Genomic DNA, 21,343 nt, shown 5'->3' on the forward strand with positions numbered 1-21,343 from the left:
ACAATCATTTCAGAAATAAACTCAAAATACCAGAGATGATGCATCTCTCAAAGCATAAAGCTTTCCTTGAATTCATGTCTATATCCGACCTTCTTATATAGCTCTTCTACAACATCATGTCTCTCTACAACCATTTAGTAATGACTCAGTGCCTTATTTACTTCACTGATTGTATTCAGCCCACACAAATCATCAGAAAGCTTTAATTTGGTCTCCACAGGCTTTCTTTACTTCCCAGAAATGGTAACAAGGTATTTTAAATCCTCTCAACCCAAAGTACACATTTTGCAACATCACTACTATTTGCCAAATAAATTATACTACAAGTATAATTCCCATCTTCCTCTGCTGACTAGCAGAACTAGCCCAGGAAGGGGGAGGGGGGAAGCAGAAGCATTTAATTTCTATATTTTTACAACCCCAGCATTCAGCATCTTGATAAGGAAAGACTCAACTGGGAGTAAAAAAAAAAAGATGCTAACCAGGCAGATAATAAGGTTACTGGAATCAGTGGTATCCATGGGAACCACCAATGTATATGGTAGAGGGTGTTTGTGAAGGTAAGGCCAGAGAGCAATAGAGTTTACTGACAGACACATGCAATGGTACTAAATCATCATGTACTCTACTATTAACATGTTTTTAGATTAGAAGAGAAACCTACATACAATAATTACAACCCCATAAAATCACAATCACATAGTCATAGTAGTCCCAGGGAGTATGTATTTAGCCCAATTCTACATATGAAGAAACTGAAGTTCAGAGACATTAGGTGTGCTTAGGATCCCAAAGATAACAAGAGATGGAGCAGAATTCAAATAAAGGCAGATTTATTTAATTCCATGACACACATGCTTTATTTCCATGTTTTTCCTCCCCAAAAAACAAATGGGATCAAATTTAAGACATATATTCAGTGAAATGTAGATATGCTAAGTGCATACAATACAATATTGAGAATCAAGCATTAAAAGGGCATTGAATGAGGAGTTTAGAAAGAGCACTATAGGGGCAAGGAAAAGGAACCATACAGGTCAGGACCTAATGCATGGTAATAAAGGTCAACCTAACCATGGAAGACTACAGGGCAGCCAGTGGAGAGCACAGTCTTTTGCTGAGTATTAGCTCAAGGCTGAATGCTTACAAGCACCCAAAAAGTACTTGCTGATTCATTCTCTTCTTTTCCCAGAATATGCAATTTCCTAGTGTACATTGGTTTTGTGTATGTTCCTTTCAAAAGTAGTGTTTCAGTGACAATTCTTTTGAAAATTACAAGGTAATTGAACAAAATATTGCATGATTACTAAAAGACCACACATAGTTCATTTCCCATAAACCTCACATAACACTTGCCAAGGACATACAAAAATAGGTGTTAAATATTAAAATAATTTAAAATCAGGTCTTTTTTTGTTCTTAATTTAAGCAAGTAGATTGTAACATTTGAAACACTGATAGCAGTAATACGGGTAATAGTTTAAAAATTCTGCATATAGTAAAGTCATCTTTAATGTGAACTTAAACTATTTTTATGACTACACAATGGACTCTCATAACAACTATAGGATGTAGGTAAGTGTGGTTTTTAATCCAATAAACCATATATTCAGAGGCACTTTAAGACAGATAGGTGAATCTTTTATCAAGTCAGTATCATAAAAGACCGATTAAAAACTGAATTATGCTGCCATAAGAATGCTGAAAAGGCTGAAAGAGAAGAAAGTGGTCTGCTATTACTGTGTGAAAAATACTTGGTAGGAAGAAAGAACACTTAGCCAACAACAAAAGAATAAATCTTTACTCTGCTAAACACAGCTTTCATAGAAAGCTGTTAAAGCTTCTTCTAAATAAAACAAGATCCAGAGCATCACATATTGGTAAAATATATATTTTATGAGGTAACTTACACAAGAGTACACAATTGTAGATATGGAGGTAAAAGACTTCAAAGCAAAAAGGCTATAAAATTATGATATAGAGGTCTATAACATCTGAATTTCAATCTATCCACAGTATCAGAGACCTGTTACTTTAACAGCATAATACTGAATTAGATAAGGGAAAGGATTACTGATACCGGAGCACAACAATAAATCACAGAAAACAAAGATTAAGTCATACAATTTGTATCTTCATTAACTTTAAGTTAGAAAACAATGAATTACCTTAAGAAAGATACTCACTGTCTTTTCCAAAAAGTAAATATTTTTTAAAAGGTAAAATGTCTTGTTCCTTTTTACAATTAACATCATTAAAAACATAAGTTACAGGTAGAAGGCATAATGACTGGTCATGCTCTAAAAATCCATAGCCCTTCCCAAGTACATTTTTAAAGCTTCCTGCAGTTATAACGCTGTGTCCTCTATTTCCTTTGTAATCTCCTATTATGGCTGGCCCAATCTTGGAACACTACTAGGCATTTAAAAAGTACTTGGATAAATTGATTTTACTGAGTACTCTTGAAATTAGATTCCAAACATATTTTAATTCTTCCTGACTGGCAATTATTCAATGAAAAGGGTTACTGTGAGATGCGTAAAAGAATGCGTGCTACTATTGTCCCTAACAGATACAGAATTCTTTATACTTTAATACTACATTGATGGTGGGTACTAAAGATGACACAAGAGGAAGATTCTGATTCCAGATCTTACTGGCCAGTCCTTAGAATATGGCAAGTATAAAGGAGAAGTGATCCTGGGGTGGTCAGTGGATTGCTAAGTATCCCAGATTCATGGAGGGAAGATGATGGTCCAGCCAACCACTGAACGGACATCCCAAATCCCTCCTTTGGTGTGGGTCTTTGGAGATGACCAGTCAACTGCAGTATCTCTTACTCCCACCCCTTCGCACAAATGGCTGGGAACCAGTTCCACTGAGCACTGGGCCTGGAGACTGGGATTCAAAGCACGACACTTGCTTTGATGTGGGAAGGAAAGGTGGAATGAAAAAAATGAATAAATAAATGACTGAATGAGAAGAATTATACCTGCATGATGTTTGGGTTTTATTTCTTGGCCCCCTGGACCCACCAATCCTCAAGTTCAGTTTATTATTAGGCAATTGAGAAAGTAAGCTGCAGTTGAGCTATCAAAATTGGTCCAAGGAAACACAGGCTGAAGAGCCATACACACTGCAGTCCTATCCTAGAAAAGTTGCAGAATCCAATCTAAACATTTCCAAATAAGCAGAATTTTTATCACAGTAAAGATGTCCTATTAAAGGTGAGAGGAATATAAATTATGAGACTAAGCCCTTCAACAAAGCATCATATAGAGCAACCACATAAATCATTCTTTTACATTTACATACTCTTTGAACAAGACTACTCAGATTTAGCCTATGGTACCAGAAATATTCACAGAGAATGGCTATGTGTTCTGGAGAAGTGCATACTCCTAGTTAGACTTTCTTACAATTCTTTGGCTCCACTGTTCTCCCAGTATCTCTTTTACATACATAATATAGATGCATGTGTCTTTTATTTATAACTATAAAGAAATAAGACAAATTCCATAAGCTATAAATAAAAGCAACCACATTATTTTACACTTAATTTTACTTTGGAAGATATATGAGGCAAATCTAACTGAAACCATCACTGTATTAAAGTAATATGTTTATTTTTTACAAATGACTTTTGGGAGCAAACAATATTCATGTTGGATATATAAAGGAATAATTTGAAGGTGGACCAGGCAGAAACTCAGATGATGAATAGTCTTAACCATTACTGCTTTTTAAATTAAAAAGTTTTTATAACTATATTATTTATGGTTTGTGATAAAGCATAAGTAAGAATAATTATGATAGGTGCCACTTTTTCTTTCAAATAGTATCATTTGATACTTCTGCCCTATATATAGCATAATTCTGCCCTTAAACTTTTCTTACTATGCATTTCACCTTTAGGTGTTTTTCTAGTAAGAACAAATATTTTAAAAGGTTTTAACTGTGTTTTGCCATTCAATATCAACACATGGTGCTTTACAACATTCCTGGTACATCCAAAGAATGCAAAAGTTATGCATAAATTCTTATTTCTGCATACAACTTCCTATGTGAACATTTTTATAAATGCACTTCCCTTATTTTCCCCTGACCTTGTTTTCTTGGGAATCCCCACCCCTCATGGACCAAAGTGGTGTCAGGCTCAACTAGAAGCCAACAATATAAACAATTGCTATTGCTTTCAGTAGAGAAAATCAGTGTCTTTCTCACCACACATTTGTTCATCCATGTTTTATCCAGTTTATAGATGACACAGAGACAACAATCCATAAGAAAGAAGTAAGGAGAGTAATCTGGTAACAGGTGCACTGATCCAGGTCAACTAAATCTGCAAGAGACTGTGTCTGGATCGTGGTGATAGTAATGAGTTCTTTAGGTTGTGGTGAATGGTTGGATGAGATGGCAGGACCAAGGACAGGTGTCATATACCCTCTTAATTTATTTTTGAAATAGGCCACTGAAAAACTAGGAGGCAATTTCAGCAAGTTCAGTTTTGTCTAAAGACTAAGTAAATAATTATCATTTCTATAATCCTAAATTTCTAAATCTGGAAATGTATTCTATAGAGTCATGAAACATTCTATCTATAAAGATGAAACTAATCTTAAAAATACATCATGTTTGATTTTTTTCATTATTTATAAATGAGAAAACCAAAGATGAAGGAACAAGAGTGATTTGTGTAATCAACTGGTGTTGATCAACTAGATTGGAAGATTTCTACTATTCCATGCTATCTAAAACCCATGAACTTTAGTATCAAAACATATAAATCTGCTACAATTTTCTATTCTCTAGAATTCTTATTGAAGTCCTAGAATGCACTGTGTGTTCCCTCTCATGTACATATGGTTAACAGATGTAGCAAGGATGTAGCAAGGAAAGTAGGCCCGTGGACTGAAGGTCATGGTTTAGTTCTTTCTCTTGCTACACACTTGTACTGTGTAGGAGAATAACTTAACCACTCTGCTCTCAATTACTTCATCTACTTAGGAAAAACATTTAAATCGTCCACCTCTGCCATTTTCAAGATTTTCAAAAATAACCCATGTGATTCCTGCCTACCGTGACAAAAATAATTCTGAGTTAAGATATGAAAAATTGTTTGCCCCCAGTTAACACTCTACAACTCAAAGGACAAAATATGAATAAGAGCTTATCAACAAATACATTCAAAAAGAAGGGAAAATAATTGCTAAAATAGGTTGTTGAAACCCAGATTACTTTTCTAAAAGCAGGAATTTATTTTCTACTGTTCATTTACCTAAAAGTGCTGAGATTAATATTACAGGCTAATGATAAAGATATAGATATAATCACTGATCTTGAGAAAGGATTATTAATCCTGTGTTATCACCAAGATATCTTCTTCTATAAACTCACTGTAAAAATAATTACTAAATATTATTATTAAAAATAATTATTACTATGTAAAACGTACTGTAACCAAAACTACAAAGGAGCATTTTAATAGCACCAATATTCTAATACTACTTAAGTGTTCATAGGCTATTTATCTTTAAATCCTTCTCCCATTAAATGCAGATAGTAGAAAGATAAAGTAAACAAAAAAATTAAATTTTGAAAAATAGAAATCAGCTCTTAAATATGGCTGGTTGGAAGAAATTTTAACAAAAATTAAGTTGAGGATTTCGGATTGTTAGATTTCTTCTTTATTATTACCAAATCCCTATATCCTTGATGATACTGTTTGTTCAAGGATCAGACTTCAAATTCAAACAAATAAAAAAAAATTCAAAACCATGAATTTTTTAAAAGTTCATCACTAGTGGTAATGTGTAAATGACCAGTAATAAACGTATCATTGAAACTGTTGTCCTTCTTTAGAATGTAAAAAACAAACAAGCTGATTTAAGACCTTCTGGGTTATAGATTTTAATGCTATTGCAGCAAAGATAGGATCATAGAAAAATTGGCCATCCTTGATGACACAATAAGGTTTTCTCCTAAATTATTTTCTCAAAACATTTAAGAAAATACCCGAATTATTTCTTGTTCTTTTTCAATGGAATATTTTACTTTTTTTTCAGACCAATCAATTACAGAAAGAGCTCTAGAATTATTTTTATTTCTAAAATTAGCCAACATCTTTCTTTATATTGAATGTAGAAACATATTAGCTCCAGGGCTTCCTAAAACTTATTTCAGGTTCATTATCCAGAGCAGACCATCAAAATAACTGGTCCAGAACATCCTGTTAGTATCAGAAACTATCAGACAAACTGTCAAGCTCTTTCTTCTTTCTTGACAAATATCTAGTGGTCTCTGTCTCTGAAACTTAAAACTTATTTCCTCTCTCAATTTGCTTTCAGTGCCACAAATTCTTTCAAGGAACAGTAGTTCTTTTTGAGAGATATTTTTGGTTCCAGAATTGAGCTGACAGCAGAATGGCTACAAAAAGCAATACATGAACAGATTAATGGTGGTATTTTAAAAATCCTTTCTTTTCAAATTGTAGTCTAAAGAAGGTGTGACGGACATATTTTTCAGACTTTGTAATTCCCCTCTACCTATTGCGTTGTCTTCATTTCCTTATTGCCACACTTTTCAAAGTGCATTTTTAAAAGGAATGGATATTTTAGCATGTCTTCAAAGTTAGCTTACAGTTATTAATATGTAATCAGAGGAAAACAGCAAAAATAAATCTGTCATTTTTTTCCTGCACTCATTCCAGTCCTTAAAACTAAGAGTTGAATAAGAAATATTCTTTTACATTATTGGGCTTTCCTCAAATTCTACTTTATTATTTTGTGTATTGTTTTATGAATTATAATATTAATTTAAGCAGTTTTTAAATGTTTCAACAGAAAATTTGCCAATGTATACAGTTATGCAGATCCCAAATTCCCATAACAATTCTGATTTTAAAATATAAATAACTAGATGCTTTTATTAAACTTTTTAAATTGTTATGTACTTAGTAGCGTTCAAATTCTCTATTAATATACGCGCCATATTCTTTGCAAAAACATCTTTTACTAAAACACTTCTATTTATTTCATTAAAATAATATTTCTTCACTCCATCAAATTATTTAGAAGGAAAATCTAGTAGCTCACTAATCGTTCTACCTGTTCTCTTACTGACACAAGTAAGCATAAATAAGCTTCAACAGTAGCCAATGTTATTGGTCAAAAGCATATTCCAATAAAGGTTACCTGTACATCATGCAGATGCAACATTAGATGAAAAGCATTTTCATCTTTGTATTTTCAAAAATATGTATATTATTTCCCTTACCCTTTCAATATTTGTCTTTAAAACTTTCCTGACAAACTTTAGTACTTTAATATCTTATCCATCTTTTCTTCTGCCAAATCTTCTCTAAGTTTTTCGATGAAACAAGTGCTTCATTTGACTAAATTTTGTATTGGTATCTTTAGTCTAAATATATTGTCACAACAAAACGTAACCTAGATTAGCAGAAAATAGTTTCATGAACAATGAGCGCTTTGCCAATCAAAAGGCTATTTCATTAGAATAATAACATCAAAAATAAAATTTGATTACTCTTAAATCCTTCAATCAAAACTTTCATTCATACAAATGATCATTCCAGTATAATAAAAAAAAATTGTATTTATATGATTGGTACCTATGAAAATGTTAATTCACTCAAATATAAAGAGAGAATGGAGGCAAATGTTTTTAGTATTTGGCATATTATGTTAGGATGCCAGTCTAAAATCTTTGATTTGCATGTGGTGCCTACAGGTTTTCTTTCCACCAATGCACTTGTTATGAATAACTGAAATATGTCATCACATGTTGTAACAACACTCAAGGTGGCCCTTATCTCAAAAAAGTCAAAACTAAACATTCAGATAGAAAGTCACAGTTTTAAGGAATGTTTAATTTACACTACAGTCATAAATATTATAAAGCTTTTCCTGTAAATTTTTATATTCATTTTCACAAATACTTCAATTAAAATAACTTTCCACACTCTGCCTTTTCAGAAGTGGAATTCAGGATCAACATCTACAAAACAGCACTGTCGAAGTAAAGCAATGCAGTAAAGACCCAAAAATGATATCCAGGTTGACAGCTTTTACAAATCTAATTCTATTGCCATTTGAATTGAACCAAAATACAAATAAAATAAAAACTGGACTGCTGATCGGCCTTACCTTCTTGAACGGCTTGAAAAGGGTTGCTTCCATCAACAAATGTCACCGAAAATGTGATTTTCTCAGTCTGTAAAATCTCCTCATTCTGGTTGAGGTCACCAACTGCTGTGCGAAACACCTCATCATCCTTTTTGGCAGATTCATCAAAAATTGCTCCTAGAAAGAAGTGAGTGTTTCCATTAAACAATAACATAAATATTCTGTCGTGCTCTCTGGAAATATGCCAAAGGGACTTATATATTTGAAAAATGTATACTTTCCTTTAAAGCATGCACTTTATTTATTACTGAAGCACACTGTACTGGAAGCAGTGTGATAGCTAGGTAGGCATGTAGTTACTTCTTCCAAATGGAAATGAGGAATAGTACATCACACTATGATTTCAGGAAGAGCTTTAGTAAAACAATATAATCAGTCCAAAAATCTTCTGCAGAATGAAGTAGCTAATACATTAGACATCTCCTATCATAATATCTTTAGGAGTTCATAGTCTGAGGAATAGTTTTCTGAGTAATAAGAGATAAAATCAGGAAACTTTCTGAGATCCATTCACACAATGTGCAGGGATCAGACTTCTATTGTGATCTTAATTTATTTTTCATTATTCTTTTTACTTCCTTCCTTTCTTTTTATCTTGAAAAAGGGTTTCAGTATATTAAACAGTAGTAAATTCAATAACATTTATAGAAAATTTAGGCACACACAAACCTCTGAGCAGAGGTAATTTAAGAAGTAATTTCTGAAGAATTAACAAAAATCCTGGTAGATATCATGGCCTTTTCACTCACATACAATAATAATGATCATAAGAGTTATGGCTAACTTCTCTCTGAATGATTGCCTATCAGCAGGGTGTAGCTTAAACATACCAGTGCTAGGAGTAAACTAATTTCAAATTCTGACTGCAGCTTGTTAAGTATATGACCTTGAACATGGGATTCAAATTCTAAACCCCACATTCATCATTTGTAAAATCTAATAATGATCTGTAAGGGTTATTAACTGCTTTAAATAAGTTTATCCATGTAAAATATAAATAAGTTGTGCTAACTAAATAGTACATTTTCAATAAACACTGGTGTTTTCTTATTTTCAAATACTGTAATATGACATTTTACATTAATATTTCCCATATTGCAGAATCTCATTCAATCCTTAAGATAATTATGTGATACACATAATTATGTGTTTCAGTGCAAGGAATATGCCAAAGGAATAAGGGCCAGGGTTCTTGACTCTAGTGTCTTTGTTCTAAATCACTATGGTATACTCCATTTCAGGATTAGACCCCTAAGAAATAAATGTATTTTTAGGAGGATCCTGACTCAGATCTGGGAGATTCTTTCCCATCTGGCCACACATGCCTTATTTGTGCTCATTCTGATTCTGCTAGCTCTAAGCAGGAACATATTTTTAAATTATTTATTTTTAAATTATAAACACAAGGTCAGTGTATTTTTTTGCCTTTTTGAGTGAACCAAATGAATTTCCTCCTACCAAAAAACGACATACACCCAGGGTCAGTAACACAATAATGGAATGACTACGCATACATACCCATATACATATCCACATCCGCATAATATTTTTCTTGAATATAATATTCTTTGTAGTGTATAAATATAAAAATAAAATTGTGTGTGCATTAAAATGTCTTTTTTCCAAATGTAAATACAATATGGGTATTATATACCCACATAGAGATAAACACAGACTATATATACAGAAAGTTATACATGTACATGTTTTTATCTATACACACCCACACATATGTATATGTAGAAGCAGACGTTTTAATTATGCCACTTCTGTTGATTTTATGCATTTGTGACTAAAGCCCAAATTGGCCTTCTAATGAAAGACAGATCATGATATTCAACATGCATTATTAGAGTCAATACATGATAAAGCAAGGGTGAAACTATGTCTATTTCTGACAAGTGTGGCAGGTTACTTTTGCCCTCTTCACCTTAAATGGCCTCATGATAGGGAGGCAATTTTTAATTTTAAATAGAGAAGGTGGAGTGTCTAAGAGGCTTTTTGTGTGAATCTAGCTTTCCCTTGTCACCGCTCTTTTATATTTGCCTGGAATGTACTAACTTTGAGCAGCCTCTTCAAACCCTTGCTTTCTATTTCCTATAGTATAATTTGAATACCTTCCCACAGCTAAGAGCATGAGCAAGGACAAAGAATTTTTAAATTGATACATAAAGTGCTCCCTAATTATATTATTATATATCTATTAGTCAGGAAATTAATATTTTATTAAAATATATATTATAGATGTTAACTTTTGACCTCATATATCACTTCTGAATCAGATTGAAATCTATTTTAGAAACTGTTTTTGTGAAATTAGAGAGTAAAATGTTGGATGTTTCTTGCTCATTGAAGCTACATTCATGAAAATGCATTTTAATTTGTGGTAATTGTTATGAGAATCTAGATTAATCATTACATTTAAATCTAATACTATCAGATCCAGATATACAGATTTCTTTAGCAGAAATTAGAACTATCAAAAAATTAGAATTAGAAATTAGAATTAGTTAGAGATTCTAACTTTAGTTAGGAAGTGTGATACAGTGTACTACAATTGGAGCTGAAATAACCAATTCATTTAAACCAGATAATCTAAATGTCTATTCACAAAGAAGTGATGTATGTTTATATAAAGATGCTTCAGCTTGTCATGGATTCTAAGTGGGTCTTTTAAAATAGTTTTTAGTCAACCTTGTTTTTTTTTTTTTTTTTAAGATTTTTTATTTATTTATTTGATAGAGAGAGATCACAAGTAGGCAGTGAGTCAGGCAGAGAGAGAGGGAGAAGCAGGCTCCCTGCTGAGCAGAGAGCCCGATGTGGGGCTCGATCCCAGGATCCTGGGATCATGACCTGAGCTGAAGGCAGAGGCTTAACCCACTGAGCCACCCAGGCGCCCCTCAACCTTGTTTTTAAAGCAGGTGATAATACTGACTTCTGCTGAGTATTGGTAACACATTTCTTAATGGAAGCATTTTAATGTTACCTAACAGAATACTTAAGACTGCCTTAAACATTAAACGTGACTTAATAAGTAGCAGAAACCTACAGAACTGATAGCAAATTAGTCATTCCATGCTGAATTAAGATATACTGAAAGGAAATGCACAAAAGAAGTAGCTCATCTTTCTGCAAACAGCAAGAAGTAAACAGAAGAAACATTTCATCTTACTGCACACAGCATAACCAAAGAACGGGAAATCCTACCAATATTTCAAATCCAGTTATCTATTTACTTTTTTTCTTCAGCTATAAAATCTCATCTTATATTTGGCTTTTAACCAAGAGAGTACAGGCAGCATTTTGTATTAAGCACAACTATTCTGAAAACAGCTCAGTGAGTTCCACATGCAGAACCGGACAAAAAAGGCTCTTTCCTAATTCATGCATTTCCAATAGTATAGCAATGTCATCTTTTTATCCTTTCTATCAATACACATATACTACCAGTCCAATCTGATATCAAACATCTCAGATTTACTTTTTTTTGAAATTTATAAAGTGTAACATTCATGACCATATAGTTAACATGAAGACAGCAACTAGTTCTTTCCCAGCTATTTTATTAGCATTTTTTACTATCAGTTTTATTTTACAACCTTGAGATGAAAAGCAGAATCAATTTATTGTCCAGATGAAATAATTCTCCTACCACTTAACACACACACACACACACACACACACACACAAACACACACATGCACACACAAAGTTTGATCAACAGATTATATATCCTATCTACACCTCACATTGGTCAAACTGAAAGGAAGAATAACCAAGAAATAAAACAGACAAGGAACACCTCCTACATGTTCCCATTGTACCAGTTTGCAATCAGTCATTTACGTTATTAGGGACTGATGATCTGTTCCTCCCATGAGAGAGAAAAGGCTTTACAAAGAGAGTGACACATACAGGCAAGAAAACATAGGTTTTATTTTGCTTTGAGTTAATTTATCTATTTTGAGAGAGAAACAGACAGAGAGAGAGCTTGTGGGGAGTTAGTGGAAGGGGGAAAGAGAGAATCCCAAACAGACTCCCTGCTAAGAATGGAGCCCAATGTGGGGCTTGATCCCACAACCCTGAGATCATCATTCGACCTGAGCCAAAATCAAGAGTAGGACACTTAACCAGCTGAGCCATACAGGCACCCCACATATAAGTTTTTAAATACAAACTAAACATGTTTACTTATCTTCATAGATCTTACATCTTAGATAGTAAAGAATTATAGTTTATAATAATTAAAACTATCCTGACATCTTTTTTTCTCCTTGTTGTGTAGGGTTATCTGTACAAGTCAGTATTTTATATCATAAAATCTTTTTACACAAATTCATATTTACAAATGTGCTTGCTAAATAAAGCATTAGAAGTCACTAAGCTAACCAACTCCATAATTTTCAAAAACATTAGAAGCTTTAAGAAACATTAAGCTTAAAAGCATTTTTACCTTTGTGTCTTTATTCATGGTGTTGTCTCCATGATGGCTGTATGTATGCTCATCTCATTACCAAAATATAATTTCCTGGGTCACAGAAACTATTTTTTTTAACTTTTTTTTTTTAAAGATTTTATTTATTTATTTGGCAGAGAGAGATCACAAGTAGGCAGAGAGGCAGGCAGAGAGAGAGAGAGAGAGAGAGAGGGAAGCAGGCTCCCTGCTGAGCAGAGAGCCCGATGCGGGACTCGATCCCAGGACCCTGAAATCATGACCTGAGCCGAAGGCGGCTTAACCCACTGAGCCACCCAGGCGCCCCACAGAAACTATTTTTACACTTTTGAGTGTATAGAAGGGAGCCTGGATATCTTAGAATTAGTCAAGAAATAGTAATTGATTAATTTTTCCTTATGTTTAGTTAGGCATAATATTATAAAATAACTAGATTCAAAAACAGGAGTAAAAATGTGAGTTACAACTAACTATAAATTAAAACAATGGTAGACTTGCTAATGTACTTGCAAGTGAATTTATTATCATAGTCATTATGATTCCAGAATACCCAAATTATTCAACACATTATAATCATACACTTGTATTTTTAGTTTGAATATTTAAATTCTTTTTTTTTTTCCTTATACATATAAGAGGCAAGTGGAGGAAACATTATTTAGCTGGTAAGATAATGGGGGAAAGAAAATGTCTTCATCTAGCTCCGAGTTTTCTATAAAAACATTGAGAAATGTTTTGATATATGTCTTAAATTTTTTCTACTCAGTAGAATTATTGGAAGATCACTGTATCAAATTTTGTATAACTAGTATACCAAATAACTATTAAAATAAATAATTTAAATATATAATCTAAATACCTAAATATTATTATCTAAATATATGGTAACAAGTATCAACACATCTGCACTACCCTTGCATCATCAATGTTTAAAACCCTATCATCTAAAAAGACATGTATGAAACAACTGACCAAAATACATGGTTGGATATCATAGTTGCAAATAAAATAAAAAATAGCTCATCTTTTTTCAGTCACAAAGTTCAAAGTCTTCGTTTATTTAATTTTGCCTAATATAGATAATTCGTTATAGTATGTAGTTTTAAAAAAGAATGAACTTTTCAAAGGTGATCTATGAAATAAATCTATTTGTCTTTGAAGCAACATAATAGAGTCTCTTGGCTTCCCTCTCTGTGCATTTTTTCCTCTTCTCTATTTTTTTTTCCCATATATTCATGCATCCACCAATCCACCCCTCAAAATAACCTTCCCTCAACACAGAGATAATCAGCAAACCAAGCCTGGTTGTTTCTTAACAAATAATTTGCTCTTAAGACAGTGGAAAGCTATTACATGTTGAATCAGACCATAGCAACATTCAGATGCCTTGATAAGATGACAACGGAGTGGGCAACTGGGGATTTCATAGACTCATAGCTGAAAAAAGTTTTAAAGATGGTATACATAGGGGCGCCTGGGTGGCTCAGTGGGTTAAAGCCTCTGCCTTCAGCTCAGGTCATGATCCCAGGGTCCTGGGATCGATGGGATCTAGCCCCACATCGGGCTCTCTGCTCAGCAGGGAGCCTGCTTCCTCCTCTCTGCCTCCCTCTCTGCCAGCTTGTGATCTCTGTCTGTCAAATAAATAAATAAATCCTTAAAAAAAAAAAGATAGTATACATAAACTCCACTTCTTCAGAAAATGTAGTGAGAAGAGTTTAAATGATTTGAACAAAATTATACAGCCAGAAGTTAGGAAGAATAGAGTAGGAATTTAAGTTTTCTGGTTTCAAATTTGGAGCTATTTCTTCCATATTATGTTTTTTTTTTTTTTCATTTAAAGCATTTACTTTATGGAAAAACATGCATATATATAATGTCAGGTATATGTATGAATATATATATACACATATATATAACATATATCATAAGCTATAGCATTCATATATATGTATGTGTGTATGTGTGTGTACTCATAACAAAACTTGATCATAAGACTATTTTTGCATAAAATGTGTTACATTTTCCCTGGAGGCATTAACAATTTGATTTAGGAGGTTAAATAAAAAAAGCAAAAATTTCTGCTTAGGGACAATTCACTGGACACAGTAGGCTTCATAGTTATTCAGAGGTATTCAGAATTGTTAAATCATTGTGTATCTTCACGGTTTTGGATACTCAATTTACAAATAGGTGGGTTTTTTTCTTAATTCTAATAATGCACTCTGCATACACATTAGTCATATGTTAAACAGATATCCAAATCAAGAAATCTGTAACATTTTTTTTGCATCTATTAATGGTATTCCCCTATGTCAGTGGAAATTTTATATAAATTTCAAAAGAAGCACAATAATGGAAGACAATATAAATACCTCAAAAATCAGATTTCCCCTTTATTTCACCCTCTACTTACATTGCTCTCACTTCACAGAAGAAAAGTAGCCAAATATGTTCCATACTAGTAGAGAGCAAGAAAAATTAGTAAAGCTGTGACCACATAAAATAAGAATTTTCTATACCATTTGGCATCTCCACTTGAACATTACAGATTACCATTTCAGTGGGCTATTATTACATTGAAGGCAGTGTGTGCGTCTATGTCTATGCATGTGTGTGGGTATAAAACTATCTGTCCGGGTAATATTAATTATTTCGAGATATCTTCCACAAATTAATATTGTATTACAAACGTTTTCCACAGTCCCTTCTCTTTCAACAGAAATATTCCCAATAGGTTCTATGTTAATTCCTTGACAGGTATGAAGTGTGGTTCTTAGAACTCTTTCTCGCTTCATCAAGGGGTATATTTTCCTCAGTTAACCTTTTCTAATCCTCCCTGACTAAGGAAGTAAATCAAAACATTAATTCTAATTGTCAAGGAAGTGCTGGGATACACCAAATTCATGACAATGAGCAAATATTATTTGGAATCAGAGACAATTTTACTCTGTTGTGTTTCTGTTAAGTTTATAATAATTGTGGGGCACCTGGGTGGCTCAGTGGGTTAAGCGCCTGCCTTCGGCTCAGGTCATGATCTCAGGGTCCTGCGATTGAGCCCCACATCAGGCTCAGCAGGGAGCCTGCTTCCCCGACCCCCACCTCTCTCTGCCTGTCTTTCTGCCTACTTGTGATCTTTCTCTCTCTCTGTCAAATAAATAAATAAACTCTCTAAAAAAAAAAGTTTATAATAATTGAAATAATAACAGTGAAAATAATTAACATGTGTTAGTAATAAGCACTGTACTAAGTGGTTAACCAGCATTATATCCTTGAGTTTTGATGAAAAACCTCTGATGGAAAATAAGGCTCAGATTAAGTAACCTTCCCGAGACCTAAAACTAGTCATGACTGGCAGAATTCACAGCTTTCAGTTTCAAAACCTTCCTTAAAAAATTGTGAGTTTAATATAGGGCAATATATTCATGACTATAAATTTTTATATTACCAAGTGATAGGAAAAATTTTATCTTCATAAGTATCACAATACAATTTTTTGTATGTTAAAAGTCTTAAATAGGTTTTAATTTTTTTGTTGGAGAAATTTTTATTAACTAGGACTAGCTTATAAATATTTTTATAGATGCAATATTTACCACATGATTTAAACTATACTATTTAAAGAGTAGTTCAGCTCAATTATTCAATTTTGGCTCAAGCTTTATGTTTAATTTTTCTTTTTCAATAACCTCATATATACAAGGAATTAAATCGAGATAAATTTTTAAACATTACGCAAATGGAAATTTTTACAGTTACGTTAGAGTAATATTAAAAGGGTTCTGGTAACATGCATTTTGATATGTTCTTAAATGCAGGGTTCAGAACAAATCTCTAGCCTTTCATTGTTTTAAGGAGTTAGAATTTTTTTCCCCTTAGTGACTAATGATCCTGATAGGATGACAAGGCCAGAATCATTTACATATTAAAAGACTTTAATAATTTACTTGGGTATGTAATATTCAAATTGTGACGAGGTATAGAAACTAACTGGTTCATTATCTCCCAGTGTATAATGATTACTTAGTACTTTGTTCTCAGAGTTCAAAGTACATTATGATATTAACTTCCACCTTATCCACCATAATTATCTAGTTTATAGGTGAGCATCATTCTTGTTCTAAATATAGACAATCAAGTCCAGAGAGGACAGTGCCAGGATCACAGAGGGAATTAGCGATATGATGTAGAAAGACATAACTGTAAAGAGATAAAATTCCATGCAGACCACTAAAATGATTATACATAAATACTTGAAGGCATATTGTAAATTTTGAAATATTTTTATATTGTAGATACCATTAAATTTTCATTTTTTCCTCAAAATATTATGATAAAGTGATAACATAAGAGCAACTCATAGTCCAAATAGCCAAATTTCCAATAACTGTCTCCTGCTTTCAGACAAGGGCATCTGTGTTAGAGTTTATGTTGTAACATTCCATCACAGTGTGAGCTAAGTCAAATTGATGAAGGGATTCTTCACTCTAACACAGGTCTTTTTACACAGCCCAAGACTCCAATAACATTTGAATTCATATTTCCTTTGGAATTTTTGTAAAGTTATATAGAAACCAAAAGCACATTTAACTGATGATAGTTTCAACTGAATATTTGACTTTGCTGTATGTTTTCCAGAAGTCTGTGGAACAAAAGGAAATGTGGGCTGCTTAAGGAACAGATAATCTGACTCTTCCATGTGGAGGATAATAGGAAGCTAATCTTTAACATAATTATTTTATGTTGGAACAGAGATACTCTCTGAATAGGTTGTGCATTTTTTATGTAAGTTTGGTGTTTGGGGAATATATACTCCAAATTAGTTTGTCTAATAAGAATTATTTGTAATTTTCAAAAGATTACTAAATATTGAGATATCAGTAATCTATATATTTTTATAAATAAAAAATATATACACTATATATATAGTTATATATATATATATAACTATTTATATATATATATAGTTATATATATATATAACTATATATAGTGTATATATTTTTTATTTATAAAAATATATAGATTACTGATATCTCAATATTATATATATATAGTATATACTATATATATAGTAATATATATATATACACACACACACACACACACACACACACACACTGGAGCACTACTGGAGCTCCAGGGTGGCTCAGTCAGTTGAGTGTCTGACTCTTGGTTTTGGCTCAGGTCATGATTTCATGGGTCCTGGGACTGAGCCCCACCTTGGACTTCACACTCAGCAGGGAGTCTGCTTGAAGATTCTCTCCCTCTGCCCCTCCCCCAACTTTCATGTACTTACAGTCTCTCTCTCTCTCTCTCTCTCTCCCTAAAATAAATAAATAAATCTTTTTTTTTAAAGCACTATTTACAGTGGATTCTGGGAAGACGGTGGAATAAGAAGCATCAAGAATTTGTTTCCCTATCTAGATAACAATTGCACTGATAGATTCTGTCTAATAACTATTTTGGAAGTCTCAATATAATTGAAGGATTGCAATTTCCAGAGGAAGGCTTCGAGGGTAAATTGAGTTAGTTTTGGTCAATTTCAGCCTTTAGGACAGTAACAGCTACCCATCCTCCACCCCTCACCCATTTGGTAGGCAGCTGTAAGTGTAAGCCTTTCTAGGAGCACCTTGCACACAGTTTGCGTGAGCCAGCATGGGCCAAAAAGAACCCCAAAACATTATGTCCTCTAAATATACTGCGCGCTGCCACAGATAGCTGATTGCTGCTTCTGATCTTAGAGGTATAAAAAGAGAAAGGAAACCACTATTGTTGCACTCCCCTCCACTGCTGCAATCTCCTCCCTCTCTGGCTGAAGTGACTTCCAAAAGATTTAAAAAGTCACCTTTCGGGGCACCTGGGTGGCTCAGTGGGTTAAAGCCTCTGCCTTCGGCTTGGGGCATGATCCCAGAGTCCTGGGATCAAGCCCCACATCGAGCTCTCTGCTCCGCAGGGAGCCTGCTTCCTTCTCTCTCTCTCTGCCTGCCTCTCTGCCTAGTTGTGATTTCTCTCTGTCAAATAAATAAAATACTAAAAAAAAAAAGTCACCATTCATGTATTCCCCCTTCATTTTTCTCTTCTCCTTTGGGAGCCAGGTCATTCAAAAGCAACTATATATACAGGCATATTAAAAAGTCAATGCACATGCCTAGGAAAAGGTGAAGGTTGAGACAGGAACTGAAAAGACTTTAAATTTGCATTTCAGGCTGATTCTTGACACAGAGATGATCTACAATAATTTTAAAAAGGAAACAATAAATAATACAAAAACAAAAACAAAAACAGCAAACTCTGAGGAAAGAAGAGACTGTGACTTCCAGAGTTACCCTATTTTTTATTGATATATATAGTTTTCAACAAAAAAAAATCACATGGTATATGAAGAAATGAAGAAATATGGTCTATTTGAAGGAAAAAATTAAATTAACAAATTATCCCAGAAAAAGAACTAGTGGTAGGGCTATTAGAGGAAGACTTTTTTTAAACTTTCTTTCTTTTTTTTTTTAACTTATTTAACAGAGAGATCAGTAGGCAGAGAGACAGGTGGAGAGAGAGAGAGGGAGAAACAGGCTCCCCACTGAGCAGAGACCCTGATGCGGGGCTCAATCCCAGGACCCTGAGATCATGACCTGAGCCCAAGGCAGAGGCTTAGCCACTTGCCACCCAGGCACCCCTAGAGAAAGATTTTAAAATAGCTGTCTTAAAGATGATCACTAAACTAGGAAAAAATGTGGAGAAAGTCAAAACAATGGATGGGCAAATATCAATAAAGATATTGAAAACCGAAAGAAAAACGAGAAACAAATTCTGGAGCTGAAAAGTACAATAACGGAAATGAAAAATTCCCTAGAAGGACTCAAAGAGCAGGCAGAAGAAAGAATCCATGACCTTGAAGATATGACAATGGAAATTACCAAGTCTGGGAAAAAGGAAAAAAAAAAAAAATGAAGAAAAGTGAACAGGATCTACGGGACCTGTGGGACATCATCAAGAAGAACAATATGGGATTGTGGGATCCCATAATGTGAGACTGTGGGATTCCCAAAGGAAAAGAGAGAATAACTGAGGCAATATTGGCTTCAAATTTCCAAAATTTGATAAAGGACAATAGATGTAAACATCCAAGAAACTCTGTGAACTCCAACAAAGAAGAACTCAAAGAGACTCATACCAAGACACATTAAAATCAAAATTTCAAAGCCAAACACACAGGGAAAAATCTTAAAATCAGCAAGAAAGAATGCATTCATACACAAAGGATCCTCAATACTATTATCAACAGATTTTTCATTAGAAACAGAAGGCAGCAGTCAAAATTAAGGGAGAAACTAAGATATACCCAGATTAAAGCTGAGAGTATTCATTATCATTATACCTGCATTGTAAGGAAAGCTAAAAGAAGCCCTGAAGGTTGAAATGAAAGGAAATGTCACAGCAGCTCAAAGTTACATGAAGAAATAAAGATCATATAAGGTAAATATATGGGCAATTATTAGTCAGCATTATTGTAATGACAATATGTAACTCCACTTTTTTATTTCTACACTTAAGATACTAATATATATTTTATAAAAAGATAATTATTGCAATTCACAGACCTGTACCCCTGGGACTAAAATACATTATATGTTTATAAAAATTTTTAAAATAATTTAAAAAGATAATTACCAGTCTAGAAGCTAGTATTATTTTAAGTTTGGCTTTCTGCATAACTTCGGAGACAGTTTTTGCTTTTTTTTTAAGCTAAGTTTATGTTCTGGGGCACACAATGAATATAAATATAATTTTGTTACATTGACAACTGAAAGGGTTGGGATGAAGGTATAAAGGAGCAGAGTTTTTGCATGTTATTAAATTATAACTGCTATAAATTCCAAGTAGAGTGTTAAAACTTTAGGATGTTAAGAATAATCCCCATGGTGACCACAAAGAAAAGAGCTATGGAATAGACACAGAAGAAAATGAGAAAGGAATTTAAATGTTTAAATGTTAAAATATAAATAAAACTTTAAATGTTACCAAAAGAACAACTAAGTAAAAAAGAAGACAGTAATGCAGGAAATGAGAGACAATAAGTTTACTAAGACTCAGGGAAAACAAACAGCAAAATGACAGAAGTCCATTCTTAGTAATTATTCCCCATATAAATGTTATAAAATCTCTAATCAAAAGACAGAATTAGGGGCGCCTGGGTGGCTCAGTGGATTAAGCCGCTGCCTTCGGCTCAGGTCATGATCCAGGTCAGGCTCCGCAGGGAGCCTGCTTCCTCCTCTCTCTCTGCCTACTTGTGATCTCTCTCTCTGTCAAATAAATAAATAAATCTTAAAAAAAAAAAAAAAGACAGAATTAGACAGAATGGCTAAAAATAAATGATCCGGTTATATACTGTCTGCAAGAGACTCACAAGATATTTTTAAATCATTTATCTGATAAGAAATTAATATCCAGATACAGGGAGAACTCTTTAAACTAAAAAACAAAACAAAACAAAACAAAAAACAATCTAGTTCAAAAAAAGACAGGGTCTCCTGGGTGGCTCAGTGGGTTAAAGCCTCTGCCTTTGGCTCAGGTCATGATCCCAGGGTCCTGGCATAGAGCCCCTCAAGGGGAAAAAAAAATCTATGCTCAGCAGGGGGCTTGCTTCCCCCACCTCCTCTCTCTGCCTGCCTCTCTGCCTGCTTGTGAT

At 33.5% G+C, this 21,343-nt stretch overlaps 1 protein-coding gene across 4 annotated transcripts in view; it reads right to left on the reverse strand.

The window, feature by feature from the left end:
- The window catches only part of GRID2 (glutamate ionotropic receptor delta type subunit 2), a 1,534,703-nt gene that overhangs the window by 1,216,244 nt on the left and 297,116 nt on the right, over positions 1–21,343 (reverse strand). For all 4 annotated transcript variants that reach the window (XM_045997867.1, XM_045997868.1, XM_045997866.1 and 1 more), the window contains exon 2: positions 8,166–8,321. In XM_045997867.1, the coding sequence (XP_045853823.1) occupies positions 8,166–8,321 (156 nt within the window). The remainder of the gene's footprint in view (positions 1–8,165; positions 8,322–21,343) is intronic.

The sequence above is a fragment of the Meles meles genome, chromosome 2 (genome assembly GCF_922984935.1).
Source record: "Meles meles chromosome 2, mMelMel3.1 paternal haplotype, whole genome shotgun sequence".
In the NCBI taxonomy this organism is placed as follows: Eukaryota; Metazoa; Chordata; class Mammalia; order Carnivora; family Mustelidae; genus Meles; species Meles meles.